The following is a 17432-nucleotide window of genomic DNA, read 5'->3' as shown; positions in this document are numbered from 1 at the left end:
AATGATCAATTCTATCACATTCAATTTACAATTGGAGCTAATTGCAAATTAGCACACATAAGAATAGTCATTGATACATTCCTACGAGAACAGATAAGAAGTATTACTCTGTTTGTCTATGTCAGGTCTAATTGGACGTTTCCATGGATACCATGCCTGAGGAAACCCATCTCCTCTAAGAATAGAGACTTTATTATTTGTGTCTTTCTCCGTCCACGGATGTAAACAGTGGCCGCTGTACAAAGTGTACAGTTGAGGACAGAACAGACTAACATCAGTTATCTGTCTTCACATGAAAAAGCTTTGAATAGAAAATCCACAATTTGAATGTCGAAAGCAGTTTAATTTGAAATATATGAATTCTGATGCGACACTACACATTTCATCACCACAATGACTTTGGACATAATAGACTAAATATTTAGGCTGACTTCATCCAGTGTCCAGAAAAATGAATTTGCGTGGTATGCAAATATGCACATATTTATAAAGATATTGCCTAATTTGCATATTGTAATAACATATTTCAGAACAATTGTAATACAAAAAACTATTATATTTGTGTCTACATTCATTTGGTAAAAAATGTATTGCAATATGATTGATTAAGAGAAAGAAAAAAATCCCTATTAGTGTGTTGTGCCTCGTCTTAAGGCAAATATTTCATCACCACAATGACTTTGGACATCCTGTATTTCATCTTGACCCTGCCAAAATGTCAGGTGAGGCCTGAGTGGAAGCCATTTTGTCAAACTACACAGACAATAGGAGGAAAAAAGTGATCACTTTAAACAAAAATAAACAGTACACTTTTAGAAGAAAAAAAAGGTGCTATCTAGAACCTTAAAGGGTTGTTCGGCTGTCCCCATAGGAGAACCCTTTGATGAACCCTTTCTGGATGCAGGTAGAACCCTTTTGGGTTTCATGTTGAACCCTTTCCACAGAGGGTTCTGCATGGAAACCAAATTGGTTCTACCTGGAACCAAAAAGGGTTCTCCTATGGGGACAGACAAAGAACCCCTTTGGAACCCTTTCCCCCCCCTAAGAGTGCATGATAAACCAACATTGATCATGTTACAATATTTCAGATGATGTAACATAATTCATTGTTTGAACATTTTTACATTTGGACTTGGATGAAATCCTGAGAGCGATGTAAACGGTTTAAGTAATCTTAGTAATGCTATGAAACACGCCAGTAGTCTTTTGAGGCAGTATTTCATAACCAAACCTCCCGGTGTGCTATGATATGTACTACTTCCAACATACTGTTACCACAGTTTGAGGGTGAAGGCAAAACAGAGAAAGATACAGAATTAATGCACATATTTTATTAATTGGCTAACAATAGGAGAAACAGCACTATTTAAGAGATACATTATATCTCTGAGCTCAAATCTTATTTCCAAGTTGCATTTCCTCTCATCCAGTGTGTTTCCACAATAAAAGCCCGGCTCTCAGTGAAGCAGGAGATGTAACTAGCACATTCTATTTACAAAGTTGAAGTAGTAATGTATAATTCATCAAATCACTCACATATGAAAACTAAAAAGGGACTAGTCATTAAAAAAAAACGTACTTAAGTAGAACACTCGCTGGACCTAACTTACAAAACACGTGTACAAAAAATTAAGAAAACCCTCAGAAAAAAACATCAATGATGTGGACTTTGTACAAACTGGTTGCATGAGTCACATTGCATTTGTACAACTTCTTTGATATACTTGAATGTGACACAAAACATTGGCATTTATTGGCTATTTGCTTTTGATACATACAATGTATAGGCTCACTCTATATGGACATGTTAAATCAATACAGGTCAAGGAGCATGTGGGACAGGAGTCACAGTAAATCAAGTGACTTATTAAATGGAACTCTTGGCATATGATTTCAAACAAAAACAAGAAAAATGCCACGGTGCGATAACAGATACAACAACATGCATACAGGAATCAAAACACATCATGTCTAAACTTCAACCTCATATGTCAATACGGGAAAATAAGATGGACAGGACACTCATGAACATGTTAATACCGTGCAAATGCATTCTAGAGTTTTCTCTTAGTGCCTTTTTTTTAATCTCCCCCAATAAATCTGCTGAAAAGGCATCTTTTTCAGCTAACCCAATTAGCCCAGAAATGGGTTAGTACGCATTATTTCTGAAGTCCAGACTGCTTTTCATCACAGACTGAGCATTATCTGACGTTATCCCATCACACGCTTTATGAAAAGGCCAGCAACACAACATAGCATTGAAGAGTTGTATCCCTGGAACTCGAATTTCAGATTCTCTATTCTTCTCCATTCTGACACATGGCAGCAGGTCCAGATGGATTACCAAGTGGTGTACTCAGTCCATGCGCTGATCAGCTGGCAAGTGTTTTCACTGACATTTTCAACCTCTTCCTGACCCTGTCTGTAATACCTACGTTTCAAACAGACCACCATAGTCCCCGTGCCCAATAACGCCAAGGTAACCTGTCTAAATGACGATCGCCCCATAGCACTCACATCTGCAGCCTAGAAATGCTTTGAAAGGCTGGTCATGGCTCACATCAACACCATCATTCTAGACACCCTGGACCCACTCCAATTCACATACCGCCACAACAGAATCACAGATGAGGCAATCTCTATTGCACTCCACACTGCCCTCTCCCACCTGGATAAATAGAACACATTGGGCTCCTGAGTGGCGCAGTGGTCTAAGGCACTGCATCTCAGTGCTTGAGGCATCACTACAGACACCCTGGTTTGAATCCAGGCTGTATCACAACCAGCTGTGATTAAGAGTCCCATAGGGTGGCGCACAACTGACCTGGGTTTATGCCGGTGGAGGCCGTCATTGTAAATAAGAATTTGTTCTTAACTGACTTGCCTAGTTAAGGTTACATTTTTTTAAAGTAAGAAAGCTGTTCATTGACTACAGCTCAGTACCCTCCAAGCTCATCACTAAGCTCAGGACCCTGGGGCTGAACACCTCCCTCTGCAACTGGATTCTAGACTTCCTGACAGGCCGCCCCCCAGGTGGTGAGGGTAGGTAACAACACACCCACTCAACACGGGTGCTCCTCAGAGGTGCGTGCATAGTCCCCTCCTGTACTCTCTGTTCACCCACAACTGCTTGGCCACGCACGACTCCTTCATTAAGTTTACTGTCGACATGACAGCGGTAGGCCTGATAAACTGATGACAATGAGACAGCCTATAGGGAGGAAGTAAGAGACCTGGCATTCCGGTGCCAGAACAACAACCTCTCCCTCAATGTCAGCAAGACACAGGAGCTGATTGTGGACTAGAGGAAACGGAGAGGCGAACACACGCCCCCATCCACATCAATGGGGCGGTAGTGGAGCAGGTCGAGAGCTTCAAGTTCCTTGGTGTCCACATCACTAAGGAATTAAAATGATCCACACACACCAACACAGTTGTGACGAAGGCACTACAACACCTCTTCCCCCTCAGGAGGTTGAAAAGATTTGGCATGGTTCCCCAGACCCCCAAAAAGTTCTACAGCTGCACCATTGAGAGCATCTTGACTGGCTGCATTATCGCTTGGGGTAGCAACTGCTTGGCATCCAATGGCAAGGCGCTACAGAGGGTAGTGCGTACGGCCGAGCTCTCTGCCATCCACGTCCTCTATACCAGGCGGTGTCAGAGGAAGGCCCTAAAAATTGTCAAAGACTCCAGCCACCCAAGTCATAGACTGTTCTCTCTGCTACCGCCTGGCAAGCGGTACCGATGCATCAAGGCTGGAACCAACAGGACTCTGAACAGCTTCTACCCCCAAGCCATAATATTGCTAAATAGTTAACCCAATCAATCCTGAGACCCAAGCAAAAATCGTTTTTTCATTTATCTGACTTTCATATTTCATATATCTGCATGTCCAGCCCTTGCACAGTATTTAGTCTTACAATGAAGTGGTTTACCGTTTTCTTTTCAGGACAACCAGGGCTACAAGTAGAACACAAAACAATTTGACATAAACAGCTGCATTCATGAATTTTATTGTATTGCAGTGTTATAGACACCATGTCCTGGGATTTCCTATGATCTTCTATGTAGAAGAACTCCTTACAGTGTTATAGACAGTATGTCCTGGTATTTCCTATGGTCTTATATATAGAAGAAACCCCTGACCTTCTAACACCTCTTGTGTAGCTTGTGAGCATCATAGAGCAAAACATGTTACATGTGCATGTGATAAGGACAAATCTTTTGGGATTCGCCCTCATCTCACCAACACCGCTCTAGCTCAGCCCCGAACCGTTACAGAATAATGAAGAGGGAAAATACTACCCAGAATTCTGTAGCTCAAACACACAATGTTCAAAAGGGGTTAGAAGTTTTAAATCACACCGGAGCGACAGTGGGACTCAACGGGACTATCTGCATTGAACCCCCTTTGCACCAACTCCTTTGACTCATACGCTGCTGCTACTGCTTATTATTTACCCTGTTACCTAGTCACTTTATTACTACCCATATGTACATATCTGTATATACTGTATTGTATTCTATACACTGAATGTTAAACAGCCATCACTAGCACATCAGAGGCAGCTGCCTATAGACACAGATTAGGAGTCACCGGCCTCTTTAAGGAAATGAAACACTAGCTACTTTAATAATGTCTCCATATCTTGCATTACTCATCTCATATGTTTAAACTGTACTCTATACTATTCTACGGTATCTTATTCACTTTAATTGTGTGTAAATATTGCATCACCCATCTCATATCTACAGTTGAAGTCGGAAGTTTACATACACTTAGGTTGGAGTCATTAAAACTAGTTTTTCAACCATTCCACAAATGTCTTGTTAACAAACTATCGTTTTGGCAAGTCGGTTAGGACATCTACTTTGTGCATGACACAAGTCATTTTTCCAACAATTGTTTACAGACAGATTATTTCACTGTATCACAATTCCAGTGGGTCAGAAGAGTACATACAATAAGTTGACTGTGCCTTTAAACAGTTTGGAAAATTCCAGAAAATTATGCCATGGCTTTAGAAGCTTCTGATAGGCTAATTTACATAATTTGAGTCAATTGGAGGTGTACCTGTGGATGTAATTGAAGGCCTACCTTCAAACTCAGTGCCTCTTTACTTGACATCATGGGAAAATCAAAAGAAATCAGCCAAGACCTCAGAAAAAAAATTGTAGACCTCAGAAAAGAAATTGTGGACCTCCACAAGTCTGGTTCATCCTTGGGAGCAATTTCCAAATGCCGGAATGTACCACGCTCATCTGTACAAACAATAGTACGCAAGTATAAACACCATGGTACCACACAGCCGTCTTACCGCTCAGGAAGGAGACGCATTCTGTCTCCTAGAGATAAACGTACTTTGGTGTGAAAAGGTCAAATCAATCCCAGAACAACAGCAAAGGACCTTGTGAAGATGAAGGAGGAAACAGGTACAAAAGCATCTTTATTCACAGTAAAACGAGTCCTTATATCAACATAACCTGAAAGGCTGCTCAGCAAGGAAGAAGCCACTGCTCCAAAATCGACATAAAAAAGCCAGACTGGGGTGTCAGCATCATGTTGTGGAGGTGCTTTGCTCAGGAGGGACTGGTGCACTTTACAAAATAGATGGCATCATGAGGGAGGAAAATTATGTGGATATATTTAAGCAACATCTCAAGACATCAGTCAGGATGTTAAAGCTTGGTCGCAAATGGGTCTTCTAAATGAACAATGACCCCAAGCATACTTCCAAAGTTGTGGCAAAATGGCTTAAGGACAGCAAAGTCAAGGTATTGGAGTGGCCATCACAAAGCCCTGACCTCGATCCCATAGAACATTTCTGGGCAGAACTGAAAAAGCATGTGCGAGCAAGGAGGCCTACAAACCTGACTCAGTTACACCAGCTGTCAGGAGGAATGGGCCAAAATTCATCCAACTTATTGTGGGAAGCTTGTGGAAGGCTACCCGAAACGTTTGACCCAAGTTAAACAATTGAAAGGCAATGCTACCAAATACGAATTGAGTGTATGTAAACTTCTGACCCACTGGGAATGTGATGAAAGAAATAAAAGCTGAAATAAATAATTTTCTCTACTATTATTCTGACATTTCACATTCTTAAAATAAAGTGGTGATCCTAACTCACCTAAGACAGGGAATCCTTTTTACTAGGATTAAATGTCAGGAATTGTGAAAAACAGAGTTTAAATGTATTTGGCTAAGGTGTATGTAAACTTCCGACTTCAACTGTATGTACTGTATTCTATACTATGCCACTGTATCTTAGTCCAATGCCGCTCTGATTATATGTATATATTATTCATCCAGTCTTTACTTCGATTTACGTGTACATGTTGTGAAACTGTTGGATATTACTTGTTAGATGTGCAGAGGCACATGCCGTATCCCCTGCACACCGAGTCGGTACTGATACCCTGTGTAGACACTGAGTATACAAAACATTAGGAACACCTTCCTAATATTGAGTTGCACACCTCCCTTTTGCCCTCAGAACAGCCTTAATTCGTCCAGGCATGTACTCTACAAGGTGTCGAAAGCGTTCCAAAGGGATGCTGGCCCATGTTGACTCCAATGCTTCCCACAGTTGTGTCAAGTTGGGCGCAGCTGTCTAAGGCCCTACATCTCAGTGCTAGAGGCAACACTACAGGCACTGGTTCAAATCTAGGCTGAATCACATCTGGCCATGATTGGGAGTCCCATAGGGCAGCGCACAATTGGCCCAGCGATGTCCGGGGTAGGCTGTCATTGTAAATAAGAATTTGTTCTTAACTCACTTGCCTAGTTAAAAAAAAGTTGTGTGGGTGGTGGACCATTCCTTATACAAACGGGAAACTGTTGAGCATTAAAAATCCATCAGCTTTGCAGTTATAGTCACACTCAAACCGGTGCACCTGGCACCTACTACCATACCCCATTCAAAGACACTTCTATATTTTGTCTTGTCCATTCACCCTCCGAATGGCACACATTAACAATCCATGTCTCAATTGTCTCAAGACTTAAAAATCCATCTTTAACCTGTCTCCTCCCCTTTATCTACGATGATTGAAGTGGATTTAACAGGTGACATCAATAAGGGATCAAAGCTTTCACCTGGTCAGTCTATGTCATGGAAAGAGAAGGTGTTCCTAATGTTTTGTACACTCAGTGCATAGCCAAGTTATAATTACTCAATCTGTATTTAGTCCTTGTGTTATTATGTTTCTATTATTTTTCTCTCTGCATTGTTGAGAAGGGCCCGTAGGTAAGCATTTCCCTGTTAGTCTACGACTGCTGCTGTTTTACGAAGCATGTTAGATTATTTGATTTGAGAATGGTCAATTTCATTACATTTACTAATCTTTACACAATTAATTTTTCAACGCTTTGAATAGACATCATAACGTAATAGACCACAGTCAGGTAGCCTAGTGGTTAAGGGCATTGGACCAGTAACCAAAAAGTTCACTGGTTTGAATCCCCTTGTCGACTAGCTGAAAAATCTGCCAATGTGCCATTGAGCAAGGCAGTTAACCCTAGTTGCTGTGGATAAGAGTGTCTGTTTAAATGTCACAGAAATCCTGGTTAATATACTCCAGGAATACGCAGGAAATCTGGAATACTCCAACCAGGATGTTTGGGAAAGTTACTGGAATTTTGCAACCCTAGCTTGGACCATAACCAAAAAATGTCTAACAATCAATTCAAATTTACATTCTACAGTAATACCCCAAAAATATATTTAAGTGATCAAACATGTTTGACATTTAAAAGTGGCAGTCACCAGAAGTTATTTTGCATCCAAATGCATTTTATATCGAGCTATGTCTAGCGATAAGAGGAATACATGTATTTCAGTTTATTTGTTGACAACGATAGGGGAGAGTGGGGTAAGTTGAGCCAAATGGGTAAGTTGAGCCACCCTTGTTTGTAGGAAACAATACACAAAGTGAATCATTTGACCAAATATTTAGGAAGAGGTCATCATTTCATGGAGTCTCTGAAGGAAGAAACCACATTGGAAAAAGTGGTGAACAACAATAAACCTAGCATGAAAGTGCATACTTGTAGCTGTGATTGTTAATATAGTGAAAATGTTTGCCTTGGGGTAAGTTGAGCCAATGGCCATGGGGTAAGTTGAGCCAATGGCAAGTTGAGCAAATTAAAGTGTTTTCTTCCTAGGCATAATGCAAGAAATTATCGCTGGGATATGAAGTAACAACAGGGGCTGCACAATGTTAAAAGTGTTTTAACAAGTACAAAGTGATTTTTAGGTGTTAAGCCTGTGTTAAAAGAAAATTAAATGAATTAAAAGACAAAAAGCGATTGTGATTGTGTTGAATTGTGTTTGGGAAATTAAGACAGACATGGCTTTAAAAAGGTGGTGGCAATATTTAATTCAGTAGGCGGCTTATTTATCCTGTCCCGTGGCTCAACTTACCCCATACATGGGGTAAGTTTTGCTAAAACACTTTTTCTGAACAAGCTATGCTTTCAAAACTGTAATGTTTACATGAATTTTGATTATTTCCAGGGATACACAACATCCTGAAATATATATAGGTATTTTTGTTAGAAATAATACTATATATTCCTTGATGGAGTGATGCTGAATGTAAAAAATGGCTTAACTTACCCCACTGGGACCTCAACTTACCCCACTGTCCCCTCAACTTACCCCAATGTCAACTCAACTTACCCCAATGCCAACTCAACTTACCCCACTCTCCCCCACCGTGAATACTTATTTCATCACTCTAAAGGATATGAAAATAGGGAAATTGAGGATTGAGGATTCCAAACTGGAAAAATAAGTGTCTATATGCAGGTATAATACCAAATGTCTTATAACTTTTTCACAATGCAGTAGTTACATATCTGCAATAATTTAACATATTTAACATACGGCCATGGTTATTTACATAGTCTATGCAATATATATATATATAAGAAAGTGACATCATATTCGTTGACCTGTTCCTGTCAATCAGTGCAAAGTCATAAAAACAAAAACAGAAGAAGAATTACATCCTCAAATACTTGTATAAAAATAGACAATTATTGAAAATTATAAACTGTACCACCCCAAATATCTCTTACGAAGTATAGATTATGCATTTATCTTTTAAAAACATGGTTTAGCCATATAGCTGATGATGATGCAAACAGAAGCCAGTTGAGCATCTCACTTTTAAAATTGCAACAAGCATACATAAACTGCATATTTACATAGTTGTTGGCACAGAGATTGGATAACTTTAAAAAAAAAAAAAACGTTTCTCAAAGCGAGACTGTAATTGATCCAGAATAAACAAGCTAACGGAATACCTATTGCTTTTACGCTGTTAAGGGAAGCCTTTGCATGTCTGTATAGTTTCAAAAGATAGATCCACACATTTTTTTCCAATATGAGCACAGCTTGCCCCAATGCGACAAGCAATTACTCAACCAGTCAAGGAAGAAAATCAAGTCATTCAAAACTGGGTGAACGTTGTACGTTTCTCAAGAACTTCAAGGTAGTCGGGATCACTATGAAGCTTGGCTTTCAGTTCCCAGTACTCACTTATGTTCGGTTCAACATAAACAGCACTCGGTGCTGTGCAATACAATATTGTCTGCTGTATGCTTTCTGGGTGCGTGTATTGATGTCTGACATTAAAGTCTGAGTTATACTGATTTGATGAATGGGCAGTATGCCTGCATGGTAAAGTATTGCTGTAGGGTGACGGCTTGTCTGGGTCTAGGACATCGTCTTGTAAAGGGGAGTGTTTGTTGAGTGGAGTACTAACGCCGTACTCAGAGCTTATTGCGTTACTACCCACCTCTTCTTCCGAGGGATTATTCAGAAACGCCACATTCAACTGATCAAAGTCTCTGTACCCATCCACTGATTTGTTCTCCATTGGCCTATACACCGTGGGGCTATAGACTGTGTTTCTGCACGTTTGTTCAGTGGGAGAGGGGATGTACTCATACACATGCCCTGCAGACGTCCTGACTTTTGGAATAGATCCCTTTTTGTAAAGCCCGTACTCCATGTTCAGGGAACTAATGCACGCATTCATGGAGTTATTCTGCTCATTTAGAGTCTTTTGACGTCTCTTCTTCACAGCCGCAAACAGTCCTGCAGCGACAAACACCGAAACGATGAACATCAGGAGCAAGGCAAGGATCGTAACAGACAGAGGAACACTGTTGATCTGTGTGTCGTAATCTAATGATGTTTCTATGGTGATGGTGCTGCCGGGAACAGATTCTTCTGAAGGTGGGATCATGGACGCAAGGATATCAGAGTTGTTAAGGCAGAAATGAGTTGTCTTAATGTATCGCATATCCTCCCCGAACAGCCTCTTAGGGGAGCCACAGATGACGTTGTCCACAACCGTGCCGCTGCTGAGCTGTTCCAGCCACATCTTCATCTTCACGACGGAGCAGCCGCAATCCCAGGGGTTCTCGAACAAGTCTACCTGCACCAGTGATGTCAGTTGACCCAACACGCCACTGACAGGCAGACTGCGCAGGTGATTATTACGAAGATTTAGTCTGGCCAATGTCAACCCATTAAAGATTCCCTGGGGTAAGGTCTTCAGGAGGTTATTATTCAGGAAGAGCAGCTGAATGTTGGGGACGTGCTGAAAGGTGTCTGAAACAATTTCTCTAATGACATTGTATTCTAAATATAGGAACTGCAGACTCTCTAATCCAAAGAACATATCGACTGTGAGACGGTCTATCAAATTCCCATTCAAGTACAGCCTGCGTAAGTGTGTTAAATCCCCAAAGGCTCTGTCATGGATGTGAGCGATCCGATTGTTGCCAAGGTGAAGCAAATCTAATCCAATCAATTCAACGAAATCTGATCTCCGCACCACGGGGATAAAATTCCCTGTGAGATACATCTTTTTGGGATGGTAGGGTTTGGGATTTAAGTCAGAGATGTGCTCAATCTTTCTCTCTTGGCAGTTAACGTTCAGACCGAGGTCTGAAATTTGGAGATTGCAAGTACAGGCAGTAGGACAGTCCAAAGGCATTGGGGATTTGGTTTGATATGAAACGATTTGACCGTAGTTTTGCGGTTTATTGGAGGGAATGCGAGATGTGGGTTTTGACTTTAACTTGCCTGACTGGCGAGGTCCCTTGGTGGGCTTTGACCGGGATGTGAACGAGGCTGTGACTGAGGCTGGTGTGGTCCTAAAGTACGCATCAGTGGTCTGATGTGCCCGGGGACGCATCTCATACTCTGCAATAGCTCTCCTGGGGCACAGTTCCTGTTTAGAGACTTCATCAAGATCTCTCCCATGAAGCCGGAATGGAAACTCACAGACCACATCACCCACTAAAGCGGTGTAGGATATGCTCTCGAGCCAGGCCTTCAGCGCAATCAACTCACAAGAGCAGTTCCATGGGTTCTCCTCTAGTTGTAATTCCATAATGCTGTCCATGTTCTCCAAAAGACCCGAATAAGGGAACAGTTTCAGTTGATTCCCCCTCAGGTCAAGGTGAGTCAAAGGAACGTGTTGGAAAATGTCAGTGGGAAGAGTAGAAATGATGTTGTCGTTTAAAATCAGGACCTCCAGACGACGCAGTTTGCTGAAGGCTTTTCGCTCGACATGGGCGATGGAATTGTAGTCTAGCTGAAGATATTCCAGACTTTCAAGGCCAATGAAAAGATCTTCCGTCAAGGCATTAATTTTGTTATTGTTGAGATGTAATCTTTTTAATCCCTGAAGTCCATTAAAAGCTCCTGATTCAACTGTGGATATGTCATTGTTGCCCAGATGCAATATTGTAAGCCCATTGTATTCAACAAAGTCATTGGTGGAGAGCCTCTTCAAAAGGTTCCCTGTGAGCAGTAAATGATACGTTGTGAAGTACACAGGGCTAACTTCAGAGAGATCGACTATTCCTCTACTTTCACAGCCCACAGTCAGTATCCCCTCTTTCTCCTCACAGGCACACAATCTTCGACATATCTCTCCATAATTGTCAAACATCTCAACGATGCCGACTGATGTAGTCACCAACAATAGGATTACAATCCAGTGATGCATTATCTCTGTGTTGATGGCTAAACTCACACTGTTGTGCTGCCGAAGTAATCTAGAAGAAGAAGACAAAGAGGTCATCTGACTAAACATGCTTTAACTTCATACTCATGAGTCCTCAAACAGCCTGTAATTAGGAAGAGCACCTGCCCAAAGGTGACTTCTGGTTGCCACAGAATGACCCAAACTAACTGAAGGAGAAAAAGAATAGGACTCTTAATGAAAAACCTTGACATTAATTAAACTCCACTAACACCAGTCAGTACCATATCATGTCAATGAATAGTGAACAAGGGCCCACCAATAGTTCATACTCCAGCCCAGTGTAAAAACATTAACTATTCAATTATTATCATATTATTATTATTATCAAAATAAGGAAAACATGTCATAGGCAACCAAATAGCATTGATGTTCAAAACCAACAATCAAAACAATGTATACACTTATTTGGAAAAAGATGCCACATGAACGTAGCATCAGCATACAATGCAAACAGTCCCATGTCACATCTACATAGTATAATCATATTTAGAAATTCTTACCTCACTCACTGGTAAATATGAACGTTCCTTGTTCGGTATGACAACGTATGCTCCATTGTACGACTTACTAATGTTATACGACGCCTGTTTATTATGGACACGTTTGCCTCCTCTAATGCACCAAAGAGGATGAAAAGAAATGCTGATCAACCAGAACTGCCAAATGCCTTTCTCTTTTCATTACGCGTTGCGCCGGGGAGGACAAAGATATGCCTGGTAACAAAGTTGCTTATTCGGTCTCCCTGGATGAATTGCTCTGTCTCTCTCTCTCTCTCTCTCTCTCTCTTCCCCCCCCCCTCTCTCTCTCTCTCTCTCCCCCCCTCTCTCTCTCTCTCTCTCTCCCCCCTCTCTCTCTCTCTCTCTCTCTCTCTCTCTCTCTCTCTCTCTCTCTCTCTCTCTCTCCCTCTCTCTCTTTCTCTCTCTCTCTCTCTCTCTCTCTCTCTCTCTCTCTCTCTCTCCCTCTCTCTCTCTCTCTCTCTCCCTCTCTCTCTCCCTCTCACTCACCATCTTTCTCTCTGTCTTTCACATACAAACAAGAATCCTGTAAAAATCATTGATCGCACCTGCAATGACTGCCGTTTGTAGGGTGTTACCCTGACTACTAAATGTTTCATGAACATAAAAAGGAATCATCGGTTGACCTGTCACTACGCTCAACTTTTATACTGCACACAGATCCACCTCCCTGGCATTTCTTAGCAAATAGCCTGCAATTTGCTGCCTTCAACCAATGAGCTACTATCAAGGAGCGTAGGATACGACCATATGACGATAAACTGTGAAATGAAATGTCACGTAATTTACGTAATGCAATACAGACGCAAAGATACACAATTAAATGGACGTCTTAACCAGTTACACCTCCAAAAGGCGTTACACTGCATGGGTACGGATACTGTCCAAACGTGGTCAGTAATTCATTAGTGTTACCATGTGAACGCGTTACCATGTTTCACACCCTGAGCGGTTAAAACTGAGGACCGTCATTCGTTTATTCAATGAGACTAGCAGGGAAACCGTGATTTACTGTTCCTCCGTTTTGTTGGAGAAGCAGCTGTAACGACATAATGCCACCAGCACACTGAAAAATGTGGCTCCATTTAACTTTTCACATGAAAATAATCACATAGTGTACATTCCTCTGAGGTACCTACCCCTCTTCTCCACACCCAAATACCAAAACGTGAGAAAGAATAAGCCCCGTCAGGCTCCACTACTATACAAATGGTATGACGTGCACTGCAATGTATTCACATTTCACAAATGCTATTTTGGGCATCTCACCTTGAACAAGTGTTGACCATGTGATATAGTGATTCACAACTCAGCATTATTAGGCCCTTTGCTTTGTGTTAATGTAGCCTAATATTACAAGGACAGTGTTTAAATAGCTTAGTTAATACAGTCCAAAGCATACAACTGTGTCCCTCCCTGCTGTTGACAACCAGCCCTGAAATGTCACTATTTCCTTTCCTCACTATATTCATCCAGTTTGAGCAGTGAACTAGATTATGCAGTCTTTCCTTCACGTTCATATTACCATCCTGTGCATGAAATATACAATTTCCCCCATGTCATGCATGGGATATATACTGAGAGATGAGAATTGAGGTCTACAAACTCAACTGTTGTAGCATCCAGCCAAATAACTGATAGAAATGGCTCGGAATGAAATGGGGGATGTTTTGATAGTCTGCCTTTACAGCTTTGTCTGTTTATTAGTTTGTACCCCCACACATTAGATGTGCCTAGTCATCTTCCCTGGGGCAGCATACTGTTTACATATTAAACATTATTGATAAAGATATCAAAGCCAACAACTATTTTTGTACAAAAATGGCACCGGAGAGGATGGCTGACGTCTTACGTTTGTTTTGTTACATTGTTTGTAACTTATTTTTTAAAACTTATTTTGTACATAATGTTGCTGCTACCATCTCTTATGACCGAAAATTACTTCTGGACATCACAACAGCGATTGCTCACCTCGAAACTGGAAGAAGCTTTTTCCTTTAACAAGTCCGACGAGTCTGACGCGAAGGATATACTGCTTTCCCGGGAACAGACCCAAATCCCTGTCATTTGCTGAAGAAAAGATGGAGAAAAAGGAGTTGGAGGTCGGGCTGCCTTCTGAGAATTTGTAGGCGAGCGAGTACTCTCACTGTCATCCGTTCTATTGGCCAACATGCAATCATTGGAAAATAATTATCCATAAAAAACCTGCCATTTCCAGATACAATAGTCATTTACAACATTACACAACATGTCTACACTGTATTTCGGATCAATTTGATGTTGTTTAAATGGACCGAAAATTTGCTTTTCTTTCAAAAACCAGGACATTACTAAGTGACCCCAAACTTTTGAATGGTCGTGTACAGCCTGGAAGAACTATTGGATATCAGAGAGACGTCAACTTACCAGCACAACCAGCACTACGACCAGGAATACGACTTTCCCAAAGCGGATCCTTTGTCTGCACCTCCCAGGGCATTTGAACAGATTCCAGAGGCCGACCCAAAACAACACCGTCTGAAGAGAGGGTGCCGGAGCGGTCTTCTAGTGAGGCTTCGGAAGCACTGACACCACCCACCGCTTCCGAGTGTATTACTCGCTAATGTCCAGTCACTAGTTAACAAAGTTGACGAAATTAGGGCAAGAGTTGCTTTCCAAAGAGATATCCGGGATTGTAACATGCTCTGTTTCACAGCGACATGGCCAGCTGTGGACATGCTGTCGGAGTCCGTACAGCCAACGGGATTTTCAGTGCATTTCGCCGACAGGAACAAACTTCTCTCTGGTAAGAAGAAGGGGCGGGGTGTATGTTTCATGATTAATGACTCAAGGTGTAATTGTAACAACATTCAAGACCTCAAGTCCTTTTGTTCACCTGACCTAGAATTCATCACAATCAAATGTATTATCTCCCAAGGGAAGTCTCCTCGGTTATTGTCACAGCCGTGTGTATCCCCCCGCAAGCGGATTGCCAGCAGCATACCACCCTGCATCCCACCACTGGCTTGCTTCTGAAGCTAAGCAGGGTTGGTCCTGGTCAGTTCCTGGATGGGAGACCAGATGCTGCTGGAAGTGGTGTTGGAGGGCCAGTAGGAGGCACTCTTTCCTCTGGTCTAAAATAAATATCCCAATGCCCCAGGGCAGTGATTGGGGACACTGCCCTGTGTAGGGTGCTGTCTTTCGGATGGGACGTTAAACGGGTGTCCTGACTCTCTGAGGTCATTAAAAATCCCATGGCACTTATCGTAAGAGTAGGGGTGTTAACCCCGGTGTCCTGGCTAAATTCCCAATCTGGCCCTCAAACCATCATGGTCACCTAATAATCCCCAGTTTACAATTGGCTAATTCATCCCCCTCCTCTCCCCTGTAACTATTCCCCAGGTCGTTGCTGCAAATGAGAACGTGTTCTCAGTCAACTTACCTGGTAAAATAGCGGTAAAATAAAATAAATAAATAAATAAATAAAAAATACCAAGACGGCCGTCAAGGAACTTCACTGGATGTTATGCAAACTGGAAACCATATATCCTGAGCCTGCATTTATTGTAGCTGGGGATTTTAACAAAGCTAATCTGAGAAAAAGGCTACCTAAATACTATCAGCATATCGATTGCAGTACACGAGCGAGTAACACACTCGACCACTGCTACTATAACTTCCGCGATGCATACAAGGCCCTCCCCCACCCTCCCTTTGGCAAATCTTACCATGACTCCATCTTGTTGCTCCCCTCCTATAGGCAGAAACTAAAACAGGAAGCGCCCGTGCAATACTAGTCTGATCAATCGGATTCCACGCTTCAAAATTGCTTCGATCACGTGGACTAGGAAATATGTTACGGGTAGCCTCAGACAGTAACATTGACATATACGCTGACTCGGAGAGCGAGTTTATATGGAAGTGTATAGGAGTTGTTGTACCCACTGTGACTATTAACACCTTCCCTAACCAGAAACCGTGGATTAATGGCAGTATTCGCGCTAAACTGAAAGCACGTACCGTTGCATTTAATCATGGCAAGGCGACTGGAAACATGACTGAATACAAACAGTGTAGTTATTCCCTTCGTAAGGCAATCAAACAAGCAAAGCGTCACTATAGAGACAAAGTGGAGTCGCAATTCAACGCCTCAAACACAAGACATATGTGGCAGGGTCTACAGACAATCACGGATTACAAAAAAGAAAACCAGCCCTGTCGCGGACATGGACGACTTCCTCCTAGACAAATTAAACAACTTCTTTGCTCGCTTTGAGGACATTACAGTGCCACTGACACGGCCCTCTACCAACGACTGTGGGCTCTCCTTCTCTGTGGCCGACGTGAGTAAAACATTTAAATGTTTTAACCCTCTTTTAACCCTCAGACTGCATCCCTAGCCGCATCCTCAGAGCATGCGCAGACCAGCTGGCTTGTGTGTTTACGGACATATTCAATCAATCCCTATCCCAGTCTGCTATCCCAACATGCTTCAAGAGGGCCACCATTATTCCTGTTCCCAAGAAAGCTAAGCTAACTGAACTAAATGACTATTACCCCATAGCACTCATTATGAAGTGCTTTGAGAGACTAGGATCATATCAAGGACCATATCACTTCCACCCTACCTGTTACCCTAGACCCACCCAATTTGCATACCGCCCCAATAGGTCCACAGACGATGCAATCGCCATCACACTGCACACTGCCCTATCCCATCTGGACAAGAGGAATACCTACAGTATGTAAGAATGCTGTTCATTGACTACACTTCAGCTCCCAGCTGTGCCCTGGACACCATATGTGAATTGATCGCTCCCATCTATCTTCAGAGTTCGTTCAGTTAGGTGACCTAAACTG

The 17432-nt window shown here is 42.0% G+C and overlaps 1 protein-coding gene across 2 annotated transcripts; it reads right to left on the bottom strand.

Annotated features, from left to right (window-relative positions):
• Nucleotides 1-322: 322 nt before the first annotated feature.
• LOC129820852 (SLIT and NTRK-like protein 5) lies at nucleotides 323-12858 on the bottom strand. 2 transcript variants are annotated; one of them, XM_055877890.1, is made up of 2 exons: nucleotides 12579-12858; nucleotides 323-12088 (listed from the first exon to the last, which is right to left on the bottom strand). In XM_055877890.1, exon 2 carries the CDS (start codon nucleotides 12037-12039, stop codon nucleotides 9463-9465), a length of 2577 nt encoding a protein of 858 aa, XP_055733865.1. In that variant the 5' UTR covers nucleotides 12040-12088; nucleotides 12579-12858; the 3' UTR covers nucleotides 323-9462. The 2 variants fall into 2 exon arrangements, with proteins under 2 accessions (XP_055733865.1, XP_055733864.1); XM_055877889.1 differs by having other exon boundaries at nucleotides 12588-12858.
• Nucleotides 12859-17432: the final 4574 nt, after the last annotated feature.

The sequence above is a fragment of the Salvelinus fontinalis genome, chromosome 23 (genome assembly GCF_029448725.1).
Source record: "Salvelinus fontinalis isolate EN_2023a chromosome 23, ASM2944872v1, whole genome shotgun sequence".
NCBI classification, from domain to species: Eukaryota; Metazoa; Chordata; class Actinopteri; order Salmoniformes; family Salmonidae; genus Salvelinus; species Salvelinus fontinalis.
The sequence above is the reverse complement of the archived record's forward strand: the minus strand, read 5'-3'. Positions and strand labels throughout refer to the sequence as shown.

What these genes read in the sequence shown, in the direction of transcription:
- LOC129820852 (XM_055877889.1), bottom strand. Translation starts at nt 12,634, where the DNA reads ATGGAGCATACGTTGTCATACCGAACAAGGAACGTTCATATTTACCA. An exon ending in AGGAACGTTCATATTTACCA is followed by an intron (nt 12,089 to 12,587) that starts GTGAGTGAGGTA and finishes TTCTTCTTCTAG; the next exon opens with ATTACTTCGGCAGCACAACA.